We start from the raw sequence: 12894 nt of genomic DNA, 5'->3' as shown, positions 1-12894 counted from the left end.
ATATGAGATGCGACAATGGTGTAATGAGACTGACTTTCTTTGCAAGATGTGGCAACCCTGCAGGCTTGCGTAGGCACAATATCTTTGACCTTGGTCTATAAGCTGCTTCTAGTCCAAGCGGAACATCGATGCAACTGCTCAGTCGTGAGTTGTGCTGTAATAAGTTAACACGTGTTTGTGTCTCTCGTCAAGGAAATGGAACCGCATAGTATTGCGAAGAGGTGTGCCATTTCTTTTTGCATTACATTGAGTGAAAACGCGACGACAACTTACAGTAAGCTTCAGAAGGCTTTTGGGGAGGAGGTTATGTCAAGAGCTCAAGTTTTTCATTGGCGTAAAATGTTTAGTGAAGGCAGAACCAATGTTGAAGATGAAGACCGCAGTGGACGACCATCAACCTCATGCACTGATGTTAACTTGGCCAGGGTGTGTGAACTCGTTCTATTTGATCGAAGATTATCCGTGAAGATAATTGCAGAAGAACTGAACATCATTCGAGAAACGGTTTGTCTAATAATGACTGAAGATCTTGGTATGAGAAAGATTTGTGCAAAAATTGTCCCCAAAAATCTCACACCACAACAGCAAGAAACACGAAAAAATGTGGCAGCTGATCTGTTAGAACAGAAATCAATCCAGAATTGTTGAGCTGTGTTATCACGGGTGATGAAAGTTCGTTTTTTCAGTACGATCCAGAGACAAAACGCCAAAGTTCGCAATGGTGCTCAAAGAGTTCACCCAGACCAAAAAAAGCTCGCATGTCAAAGTCAAAAGTGAAATGCATGCTTGTGTGCTTCTTTGATTCCAACGGAATTGTCCATAAATAGTGGGTGCCTCCTGGACAAACAGCTAACCAATATTACTAGAAAGAGATTTTAGAAAGATTTCGTAAAAGAGTTCTTCGTGCCCGTGCCAACATTGCTGATAATTGGATTCTGCATCACAATAATGCGCCATCCCATACTGCTCTGTCAGTACAGCAATTTTTAACCTCAAAACAAATTTCAGTACTACCACAGCCACCTTATTCACCAGATATCGCTCCGTGCGACTTTTTTCTATTTCCAAGAGTCAAAACGGCGGTCAAGGGACACCATTTTCAAACGACACAAGGTGTCCAAAAAGCTGTGACGTGGGTCTTGAAGGATATTATAGAAGATGAGTTCCAGAAATGTTACCATCAATGGCAGAAGCTCTGAAAAAAGTGTGTGCAATCAGAAGGGAACTACTTTGTAGGAGACAACACCAAACTTGGCTAAAACGGTAAGCAACATTTTTTTTCAGATCAGTCTCATTATTGTCGCACCTCGTATGTGGGTGGAACCCACGAAGGTTACAGAAATTAGAGTTCAAAAACCTTACTTTAAAAGTATTGCAGTATAATAGTCATGTTCAGATTCTTAGGTGCAAAGGATCTCGACTTTGAAAGTTTTTTTTTGCTCATTATAGAAAGCACGTGACCTGATGATAGCTAGTACCAGTCGAAAGTGAGAGAAGTTACAGAGAAATCCATTCATATCGAAATAAATAAATAAGACAGAAATACGAGGGTGGTTTGAAGAGTTCTCGGAATCACCGCGAGAGGTCAGCGGTAGCGCTACGAGTTGCCCACGTGAAATTCATTGGACTGTTGCCTGTAAACACGTGCCGCGTCAGTGCTCTTGGGAGGGAGCTGTGGCGGTGACGTGACTCTGTTGTTGTTCCCGCGTTGTGATTTGCGAAGATGGAAAAAAATCGAGATTCGAGCAGTGTCTAACATTCTGCGTGGTGTCTGTTTGTTCTAAGTCGTGTCTCCCTACCACTTTCGCGCAACGACGCTCTGAGCGTGTTTTTTAGGGAATTGTTTAGTTTGAACCTGGGACCTGCTGCTGGTAAGGAGACGACAGACCACACATGACATGTAGAGTTCAGAAGAGTTCAGTGAGACTAGCGATGATATAATCAAATACTTAATGATTTCAGCGTCAGCTCCAGTGCACTCCCTGTAAAAGAATCTCAATACTAACTAAATTTAGTGGAAGGGGTTCAAGGCTTTCCTATTTTTAGTTAGCTGCTAAAATAACGTCGAAAAAGCAGTTACGTTTACCATTGGAAATTTTTTTTTACTCACAAAACATCGTTTATAAATGGTTCAAATGGCTCTGAGCACTATGGGACTCAACTGCTGTGGTCATCAGTCCCCTAGAACTTAGAACTACTTAAACCTAACTAACCTAAGGACATCACACACATCCATGCCCGAGGCAGGATTCGAACTTGCGACCGTAGCGGTCCCACATCGTTTATAAATTGCACTATTGATAAAAGGAAATGTTTTAATACAGGATGATAAAAACCAACTGTGTTCAACAAAAATGTGAACGAATATTCCCTGAATGGGTTTCCAAGTTCTACAATGGATCAAAGTATGACCTATGCCATATCGCATCTATAATCTAGATTTAAGTTAAGTTTCATAAAAAAGAAAACTATCAAAATGGTCTGCTGTGACCCTCAATTATCTTTAATTACTTATCTATCTTGTCGTAAATTACAGTGGCTGATGTGGCTTCTCAATAACTATATAACATAAAAAACATCGCGTTTCAGATCTTTACTTCACGTAGCAAATGTGAATACCATGAGATTTAATTGACGATCGACACTAGTATTACGTAAAAAGGGAGTGTAACAGATGAGACTTCTGCAGTTCTGAGTGAAGCTTTATGCGCTGTTATACGGCATCGCGTGCGTTCATTACCTTGTCGTTGGTTAGGCAGCGTCAGGGGGCGGCGGGCACGCGCGGCTCCATACAGCTCGCCGTCTCGGAAGCAACTCTCTCCTAACTTCTCCTTACTACAATTTACCGAAGTTGGTTTAAAAAAAGCTATCTCGCTGTGTTTTCAACTGACCAATCAGCCGTGGTGGGGCAATGTTTTTAACGTTTGCAACCTAACAGAGACGCGTATAGTCTCACGCTAAAACTTGCAGCTGGTGTGGCCCTTTTAGTGTTATCGTAAGATCTGTACTGTTCTTCTGGAGGGCTCTATCTTCTAACATGGGCTGGGGGGTGGTCCTGGCGGTCAGCTGGCGACGTGGGTGTCCGTCCCTTATCGTAGGGCCTCCTAGCCTAACACGGTTCTGCTCTCGGCTTCTGTTCCCGTTTCTCCCCTCGGAACTGCGTCTGTCTCACGGTGGGAAGGTATGACATGCATTTAGGCATTCTTGTGTTAGTCTGTGGTATTCCATTTGCTCACTCGTTGATTGTATTACTTTGGTTAATTTAATGTCAGGATTTATTCGGAGCTATGTGACATACTGCCGGATTTGCTTATCATGCCAGGGTTTTCATGGAAGGTGTTGGATTTGCCTGACACCTTACAATTGATTAAATACTTCGTAAAGAAAGGTATGAAAGCAAAGGACATTCATGCCGATTTCCAGAATACACTGGGGGACTCTGCTCCTTCATATTCAACTGTTGCCAAGTGGACCAATGAATTTAAATTTGATCGGGAGAGCTTAGACATTGATCTGCGCAGTGGTCGTCCAGGATGTGTCACTACTACAGAAATCATTGCAAAACTGCACAAAATGGTTATGGAAGATCGCCGATTGTAAGTGCGTGAAATTGCTCAAGCTTGCCAGATGTCATCTGAAAGGGTATATTACATTTTAACTGAAGAATTAGAAATAGAAAAATTATCTGCAAGATGGGTACCGCAACTCTTCACGCTGGATCAAAAACGCACGAGAATGGACGTATCGGAACAATATTTGGCCCGTTTTAGGAGATACAAACAAGATTTGTTGCGCCGGTTTGTGACCACAGACGAAACCTGCATGAACTACTATACTCCAGAGACAAAACAACAGTCAAAGCAGTCGATACATCCTGATTCTCTGCCAGCAAAGAAAACAAAGACAACTCCTTTGGCGGGAAAGCTCATGGTATTAGTGTTCTGGGATGCGAAGGGGATTCTGTTTGTAGATTATCTCCCACTGGGCAGACCATTACCGGAGAATACTATGCTAACCTCCTGGACAAATTGCTACAAAACATACTCGAAAAAAAGCCAGGTTTAGCAAGGAAGAAACTCATCTTCCATCAAGACAATGCACGCCCGCACACATGTGCCGTCGCCATGGCAAAATTACACGAACTAAGGTATGAACTGTTGCCACACCCGGTTTATTCACCTGATATGGCTCCGTCAGACTTCCATCTCTTCCCAAAACTGAAAATTTTTCTCGGTGGACGAACACTCACTTCAAACAAAGAATTGATAGCTTGAGTTGACAAACATTTTGCAGGCCTGGAGGAAACTCATTTTTGAGATGGAATCAAGGTACTGGAACATCGTTGAACCAAGAGCATTAATCTACATGGAGACTACATTCGAAACTAGAAAAAGTTTCAGTGATGTAAGTACTTTTTTTTTATTCTGTTCCCAGAACTTTTCAAACCACCCTCGAATACTGAAAAAGAAAAAAGAGGACATACAAAATCCACCATTTTCTGGACTACAATGACCCAAAATGAATATATATTACACTGAACCTCGTCTTGTGGTACTTGGATTTAACTTCCGGAATCTATTCATAATACTACAATGGGTACAGACACAATAAACTGCTGCATAGCATAGCACTGTGGGAAGACGAGCAGGAAAGCAAAAGTCCTGTAGCCTGCTTGGGTTGGGCAGAACCTGGCTTCGACGGGAGTAAATCAACCTCTCCTTTCTGCTGATAATGTGGGGTGGCTTGCCTGCCTGGCTAACAGGCAATCATGGTTAGGTCAACAGCGGAATGTGTACACTTCTGATACCAACAACACATCAGCAGCCATTCCACTCGACAATGCCCAAAGCGTGTTTGAGCGAAGGCATTTTAACCAGTTAAGGTTAGTGAGAGCCCAAGAACGTCTTATTCAGTCCACAGTTCGTGGTCCAGTGGCTAGCGTTCCTGCCTCTGGATCACGAGGTCCCGGGTTCGATTCCCGGCTGGTTTGGGGATTTTCTCTGCCTGGGGACTGGGTGTTAGTTTGTCTCCATCATTTCATTATCATCTTTCGTGACAATGGCTCGGTTGTACTGTGAAAAAAAAATTGGACTGTGTAAAAATTGGGATTTTGTACGGGTGCTGATGACCGTGCAGTTTAGCGCCTCACAGTCCAATCGTCTACATCTACGTCCACACTCCGCAAGCCACCTGACGGTGTGTGGTGGAGGGTACCTTGAGTACCTCCATCGGTTCTCCCTTCTATTCCAGTCTCGTATTGTTCGTGGAAAGAAAGATTGTCGGTATGCCTCTGTGTGGGCTCTGCGTGGACTTTATCCTCATGGTCTCTTCGCGATATATACATAGGGGGCAGCAATGTACTGCTTGACTTCTCGGTGAAGGTATGTTCTCGAAACTTTGACAAAAGCCCGTACCGAGCTACTGAGCGTCTCTCCTGCAGAGTCTTCCACTGGAGTTTATCTATCATCTCCGTAACGCTTTCGCGATTACTAAATGATGCTGTAACGAAGCGCGCTGCTCTCCGTTGGATCTTCTCTATCTCTTCTACCAACCCTATCTGGTACGGATCCCACACCGGTGAGCAGTATCCGAGCAGTGGGCGAACAAGTGTACTGTAACCTACTTCCTTTGTTTTCGGATTGCATTTCCTTAGGATTCTTCCAGTGAATCTCATTCTGGCATCTGCTTTACCAACGATTAATTTTATATGGTCATTCCATTTTAGATCACTCCTAATGCCTACTCCCAGATAATTTATGGAATTAACTGCTTCCAGTTGCTGACCTGCTGTGTTGTAGCTAAATGATAAAGGATCTTTCTTCCTATGTGTCCGCAGCTCGTGGTCTTGACGTAGCGTTCTCGCTTCCCGCGCCCGGGTTCCTGGGTTCGATTCCTGGTGGGGTCAGGTATTTTCTGTGCCTCGTGATGACTGGGTGTTGTGTGATGTCCTTAGGTTAGTTAGGCTTAAGTAGTTCTAAGTTATAGGGGACTGATGGCCATAGCTGTTAAGTCCCATAGTGCTCAGAGCCATTTTCTTCCTATGTATTCGCAGCACATTACACTTGGCTACATTGAGATTCAATTGCCATTCCCTGCACCATGTGTCAATTCTTTGCAGATCCTTCTGCATTTCAGTACAATTTTCCATTGTTACAACCTCTCGATATACTACAGCATCATCCGCAAAAAGCCTCACTGAACTTCCGATGTTATCCACAAGGTCATTTATATATATATATTGTGAATAGCAACAGTCCTACGGCACACCTGAAATCACTCTTACTTCAGAAGACTTCTCTGCATTGAGAATGACGTCGTCGTCATCATCATCATCATCATCATCATCTTATTCAATGTTACCGCCGCCAAACTCTGCATTCTTACAAAACAGAGTAACTGGTAACTGAAACTTTACAACTGCCGCCCCGTAGCGCTGGCTGTATGACGAGGCGAGTGTGCGTCTATGTGGCAGGTGCTGTACGGAAACCAGCTGCAGCCGGACCAGCTGCGAGCGGCGCTGGGAGGCAGCGGAGGCGGCGTCGGCGGCGCCACGACTCTGGGGGCGGGCGTGGGCGTGGCGGCGCCCGGCGTCGGCATGGGCGGCGTCGGCGTGGTGGGGCAGCCGCCCCTCTCGCACCACGGCGCCCACCACCAGCGCGTCATGGTGCGCCGCGTCACCCGCAGGTGGGCGACACTCGCACCGTGGAACCAGTTTCACGACACATGCTTCGTGAAACCTATTTCGCGACACTGGTTTCATGGAACCAATTTCGCGAAACTGGTTTTATTGGAACCAATTTCGCGAAACTAGTTTCATGGAACCAATTTCGTGAAACTCGTTATGTGTACGGCTGTAGACACAGCGACACCAGCGTTCACTGCAGTTTCGTCGTTTCGCGAGTGCTGGAGTCGTCTCTGTAGTGAATGTCTTGGCCGCTCCACGAGTAGGGGCACAGATAATGCTTCTCTGCTTGAAATCACTGTGCATAAGAAAGATTCGATAAAAACAGTCACTTCAGTTGCTCCACGATCTTGATGAAACAGATTACTCTGGAAGATCTGAGACGTTATTTCAACCATCTGAGAATGTCACTAGTGCTATTCACATTTCTTCTTAATAGACTTAATAATGTGCCTAGGAAGAAAGATACACTGTAAAGCGAGAAGCATTGTCGCCATAAATGAAACTGCAGAGGAGGAGAAACAAACCCACAATGATCGAGTACGGAATTAGAAATGTCCCGCTTGACGCAGTCATGTGGTTTAAATATCTGGGCGTAACGTTGCAAAGTGATGCTAAATGTAATGAGCGTGCGAGAACTATGGTAGGTAAGGCGAATGGCCGAATTCAGTTTCTTGGGAGCATTTTAGAGAAGCGTGATTCATTTGTAAAGGAGAGCGGATGTAGGACGCTGGTGAGACCTGTTCTTGAGTACTGCTCAAGTGCCTGGTGTGACCTCCCCTTCTCTCTTTGCTCCGTTTCTTTCGCTGATCTTTCCTCTTCTTTCTTCCTTCTTCGTACCGCGGCTATATCTCAGGGTTTTCAATGCAGAATGTAGTGAGAAGGGGGCACACGTGCGTCGTGGTTCACGATATCATGGTGCTGTGAGGGAGCGTCACTCGTGCCTCTGGTTTGAGAAGACTGACGACTGAAGTGCGAACATTTCTCGAAAGAAAAAAACAAGTATGTGCTCTCTTTTCTTTTAAAACTAGAAATAGTAGCATAGCTAGTACTATCTATCGCTCTACTAAACTGAATGAGCACGACACTATTGATGAAGTTTCAACCTCGAAAGAAGTTTATTAATACCAGTTAGCAAAAATTTAAAACAAAAGAACTCATCCAATCCAGAAGTCACTGACAGTGAGAGCAATTAGTTTCTGATGTGTGTGTAGTGGTCATTAATACTTCAAAGATCGTTTCAATAATTCTATCACTGTCAGTTTGTGAGTTACTAAGCAACGTATCAACAAGCTGACTATGCAATGATTACTATTTGTCGTATCCCGACCGTAAATCGCTTCTCGCTTGCTTTAAGTATCAAGACGATTACTATGCCGCTCTTATACGTCTTTGATAGTTATTATCAAGCTGATGTCCGTAAATTGCGGTTAATGTTACTGAATCACACACGCGACGATAACGCCCGATATCCAGCCGCGTATCTTAAACTCTGCGCCGATATTTGACAATTCGCGCGCGATTTGTTTGCACCAAAGTCGGGCCGTGGTTCCCTAGAATAATCTTTAAATCAACTGTGGGTTGTAAATTAACAATTCTATGCCCATTCATGAAAGTTACAGCAGATCCGCACTCGACGACTATGTGATCGCGCACTCGAGCAATACAGAAGTTTTTGTTCTTAACAAAGAGAAAACGTATCATGCCCATAGAGTAGAAATATCTCTGGAGTGAGCATTCACATGCGCAGAACAGATTTTGTGTTGTCAACATACGTTGCCACGATGGTCACGTGATCTCGGAACGCCTTAGATTTGTCCGACATTTGTCCTATAAATTTTGAATGTTGTCATATCGCTAATAAAGACAGATTCCCTTCGTAAGTGCTGTGGATTTAGTATAGACGTTTGCAGGCACCATAGCAGTTTACGTCTGATATTTGAAATGAATTGGGCTCTTAGCTTTGAAGAGCAAAATGAACGAACATGACGTCACAGAAGCTTCACGTTAGCATGTATTTACAATGTCTTTCATGTCACATCTCGTCAAGTCGCTTAACACAGTACTGAACAACGAAATTAGGGTTTTGAGTCACCATCCCTAAAATGCATAAAATGTTGTAGTATCAGAAGTGGGCAGCTAACAACGACAAAATTGGTCAATGGCCGAAGCAACCTTTATAACCTATGTTCTTGATCCATTATGTTTGCTAAATTACTGAGAAGTGAGACAACGTTTCAAAACATCGACAATTATTTGCTAGGGAATATATGTATATTCGTACACATCAAAGAAAGCTTCAAACGAATTAGTGAAGCCTGTTAAACTTACCCATTATGTTTTTTCTTACGTAAATAATAACGTCATAAACAACTGTATTTTCTTCCTTCATTAAAGCTGACTTTTTTGCTTCAAATGTCATACGGTGGAATTTGCTTCGTCTACTTATGTTCTTATACATATCCATTGTGGGCGTCAGCGCCGTTGTGTTATCGTGAAACCTAAATAACTTTTCGCCTTCAGATATACGACCTCGGTTGTGTAAGAGAGTGGAAAAAATATCCCAGTCGTCCTGGAACATCTCCAATTTGTCTCTAAAACAAAGCGCTATTATAAAATAAAGATTATGAAGATACAACAGTACAAAATCCACTATTATAAGGAGAATGAGCGCGGTGAAAATAGGTTAACTTAAGATGTTAACAGACTGGTACCGTTAAAATGTTCTTCCCAAGAAACCTTGACGTACCGTGAAATGACGTGACGTTCCGTTGACGACCTGTGCGAATGCCTCCATTCGAAAGGTATTGTAGAATGTTTTGGTGTTATGTGACGATACGTGACGTTACCTGATGGCGGACGTGAATTGGCGTTGAACAATCGACGTCGTCCCTAGATCACGTGACAATTCCAGTTTAATGTTGACAACATGCGCAGGACGCAATGCTCACTCCAGAGATATTTTTACTCTATGATCATGCCTGATGCAGCAAGGTGATTTGCTATGCCAAAACATATTTATATCTGTCTAATTAAAACTCATTATCTATTAAATGTTGAACATAATTAAATTCTTTACTGTGCAAATAATCAATAAAATTTAGAAATGAATTACATGTATGAAACAAAAACTCAAGTTGATATGACGTCTATGGTCACCGCTTATTTCGACCCCCCTACACTCACGTGACGCAAAGTAGATCTGACTATATTGGACCTACTCATGTAATGCTACACTGGGATCTGCACCTGGTTGTATTAAAGGAAGACATCGAAGCAGTTCCGAGATGGGTTGCTAAATTTGTCACCCGTAATTTCGAGCATTACACTAGTGTTACAGAGATGGTTTGCGAACTCAAATGTGAATCCCGGAAGGGAAGGCGACATTTTTTTTTTCCCGAGGAACTCTACTGAAAGAATTTATAGCATTTTAAGCTCACCGCAGAAAGATCCTACTGCCGCCTACAGTGTGTAAACTTTTAGATGGCAGACCTCTCCCTAGTCCTGAATCGGTAGAAGTCGGTAAACGTCGGGAGGCTTCGGTAGGCACGCAGTTTCGACTGCTGCCAACATTAAGTAGCTGACTGTGTTGTACAAGGTAGCCATTGTCGTCTGCTTCGTTATTGTTTTGCGCTGTACTGTTCTGCGTGTTTTTATTGTGCACTTGTGCTAAACATTATCAAAATGAGTGAAGAGGCAGTTGCTGGCCCATCTCGGGAGTCGCCAACAACCCCCGTGGTTTTATATACTTTTTAACACGTTTGCAAAACGTGTTGCGAATAGTGTTAGTAGTGAAAAAGTAATAGAACAAAACGTCTTGCTTGACGTGGCACTTTTTCACGCATCTCGATGTTTACCACGTCATATCTCCCGAATTATATGTCGTAAAGAGACATAAATTTGCCGGTGCATTTACTGATATATGTGGATACTGTATGCGAAATATGTTGTGATTAGAGTTAATAGTGACGAAATAATACATTAAAACGTCATGCCTACTGCGGCAGATTTACGGTATGTACTGAGAAAATGTAGTAAGCGACAACCTTTTATCCTTTCATTATTTTGTGGGGGGTGTCAGCGAGAAAAATTTTCGTAAACGTTCGAAATTGTATGTAGTTGCTAGTCGCTAAGTGCTCTCATTCTCAAATAGTGGATGCATAAATCTGGGTATTTTCCCGCGGTGACATCTCATTATTTATGACGTCATATCTCCTCAAGAAAGCGTCTTATTTCTTTTTTTTCGGCTAGGAACCTTCGTGGGCGTGCGGAGAACAAATCACCAAAATTTCATCGCAATCGGATGAATGATTTGGGAACACACAGAGGGCAGACATACATACATTCATTTTTATATATAGAGATTGACAGTTACGTTATACTATATGACCTGTTTAAGTATATATAAATTTTATAATTAATAGTTTAACATTGAGGGGAATCAAATAAAATGAAAAAAAAATGCGCGGAGTGTGGGAATCGAACCCGGGTTAGCTACATGATAAGCCTTTACCTAATCAATTGCGCGATGCATGCTATAGCTATATACCTATTGAAACATTGTATATTACTCTTTTCGCGCTTTCGGAGAACAACTCACCAAAGTTTCATTGCAATCGGATGAATGGTTCGTGTGCACATAGTAGACAAACATACATACATTTATATATATATATATATATATATATATATATATATATATATAATGTACATGACGATTTCAGTTTCGTTTACGAACAACATTTAAAGCGAGTTTCACTTCCAAGCCTTTCGTCTGCTTTCGTGTAAGCATGGCGCGCAATTTGTAGTGCCAGCACTGCAACTGGTAGGCGTGCCTTGGTCCCCCCCCCGTTACCCAATTGCTCCTCTCTCCACGCCAGCCAATGCTTGCTTCCTCCTCTCCCCGCACTCCCCTCGCAACTCTGTCGTCTTAGAGTTAACACACTGTACATACATTTCGCGTGACGAGAGCAAAGATAAGATACCAGAAATTGGGATTCATACGTGGGCTTATAGATACTCGTTTTCCCGTCGCTCTGTCTGCGAGTGAAACAGGAAAAGGAACGACCAGGAGTGGTACAAGGCACCCTCCGCCACGCACTGTGCCGTGGTTTTCGGGGTATGGATGTAGATATTTTTTCGCAAGTAGGGATCCGTATTCATTTCTACAGCAGATGTGTTGCGCAGCCGCTACCTCTCACAAGGGGAGGCCGCCAATTGTGAAATTCAGATTCGATTCATACTGCGCATAATAAAAGCTCATGGCCAAAGGTGTAATGTGGCAAAGCACCAAGATGCACTTCTCAGCCGTTGTCGAGAAAATCGACAGTTAAAAGAAACCGTTGCGGTGAAATATTCTCTACGATTAATAATTCGCTAGAGCGTCGTGGCGTAGCGGTAAGCGCTAGGGTTCGTAATCCGAAGGTCGCCGGATCGAATCTCGCGCCATCCAATTTTTTTATTATTAGTTTTTTGTAATTCAAACATATATATATATATATATATATATATATATATATATATTCGAATTATAAAAAACAAATAGTAAAAAAAAAAAGGTTGCATAGCGCGAGATTCGATCCGGCGACCTTCGGATTACGAACCCGAGCGCTTACCGCTGCGCCACGACGCTCTAGTGAATTATTAATCGTAGAGAGTATTTCACCGCAACGGTTTCTTTTAACTGTCGATTTTCTCGACAACGGCTGAGAAGTGCATCTTGGTGCTTTGCCACATTACACTTCTGGCCATGAGCTTTTATTATGTGCAGTATGAATCAAATCTGAATTTCACAATTGGCGGCCTCCCCTTGTCAGTCAAGTACGACGTCTGTTCAAAACATCCCGAAATTTTGTCCACAAATCTGTTCTGTGCTTACCTTTCACTTATTGTGCATGGTCTCCTTCGAAATACTCTGCATCACAACTGATTCACTGCTGCCACCCCCGTTTCCATTTCCGGAAGCAGTCTTGGTGCGCCTCATTCTCGATCGCGCGAAGTGCCGTCTGCAAACTTTCTTTTATCTCGTCTATCGTCGCAAATGTTCACCCTTTCAACGGGGTTTTCGCCTTTGGAAATTAAAAAAAAAAAAATGTCCGCATGATCCATATCTGGAGAGTACGGAGGAAGAGGTAGCACAGTGATAGCAGTTCTTGTGCGATAGTCTCGCACCAACAGGGATGAAAGTGTGGGTGCTGCGTTACAGTGATGCA

The 12894-nt window shown here is 43.0% G+C and overlaps 1 protein-coding gene across 1 annotated transcript in view; it reads left to right on the top strand.

Moving 5' to 3' along the window:
* LOC124553832 (probable cationic amino acid transporter) overlaps nucleotides 1-12894 on the top strand; it is a 673643-nt gene that overhangs the window by 612968 nt on the left and 47781 nt on the right. The window contains exons 10-12 of the mRNA XM_047127822.1: nucleotides 6473-6589; nucleotides 6623-6684; nucleotides 11699-11704. Of these exons, the coding sequence (XP_046983778.1) occupies nucleotides 6473-6589; nucleotides 6623-6684; nucleotides 11699-11704 (185 nt within the window). The remainder of the gene's footprint in view (nucleotides 1-6472; nucleotides 6590-6622; nucleotides 6685-11698; nucleotides 11705-12894) is intronic.

This window comes from Schistocerca americana, chromosome 11, assembly GCF_021461395.2.
Source record: "Schistocerca americana isolate TAMUIC-IGC-003095 chromosome 11, iqSchAmer2.1, whole genome shotgun sequence".
NCBI lineage: Eukaryota > Metazoa > Arthropoda > Insecta > Orthoptera > Acrididae > Schistocerca > Schistocerca americana.
This window is presented reverse-complemented; position numbering and strand designations above follow the sequence as displayed.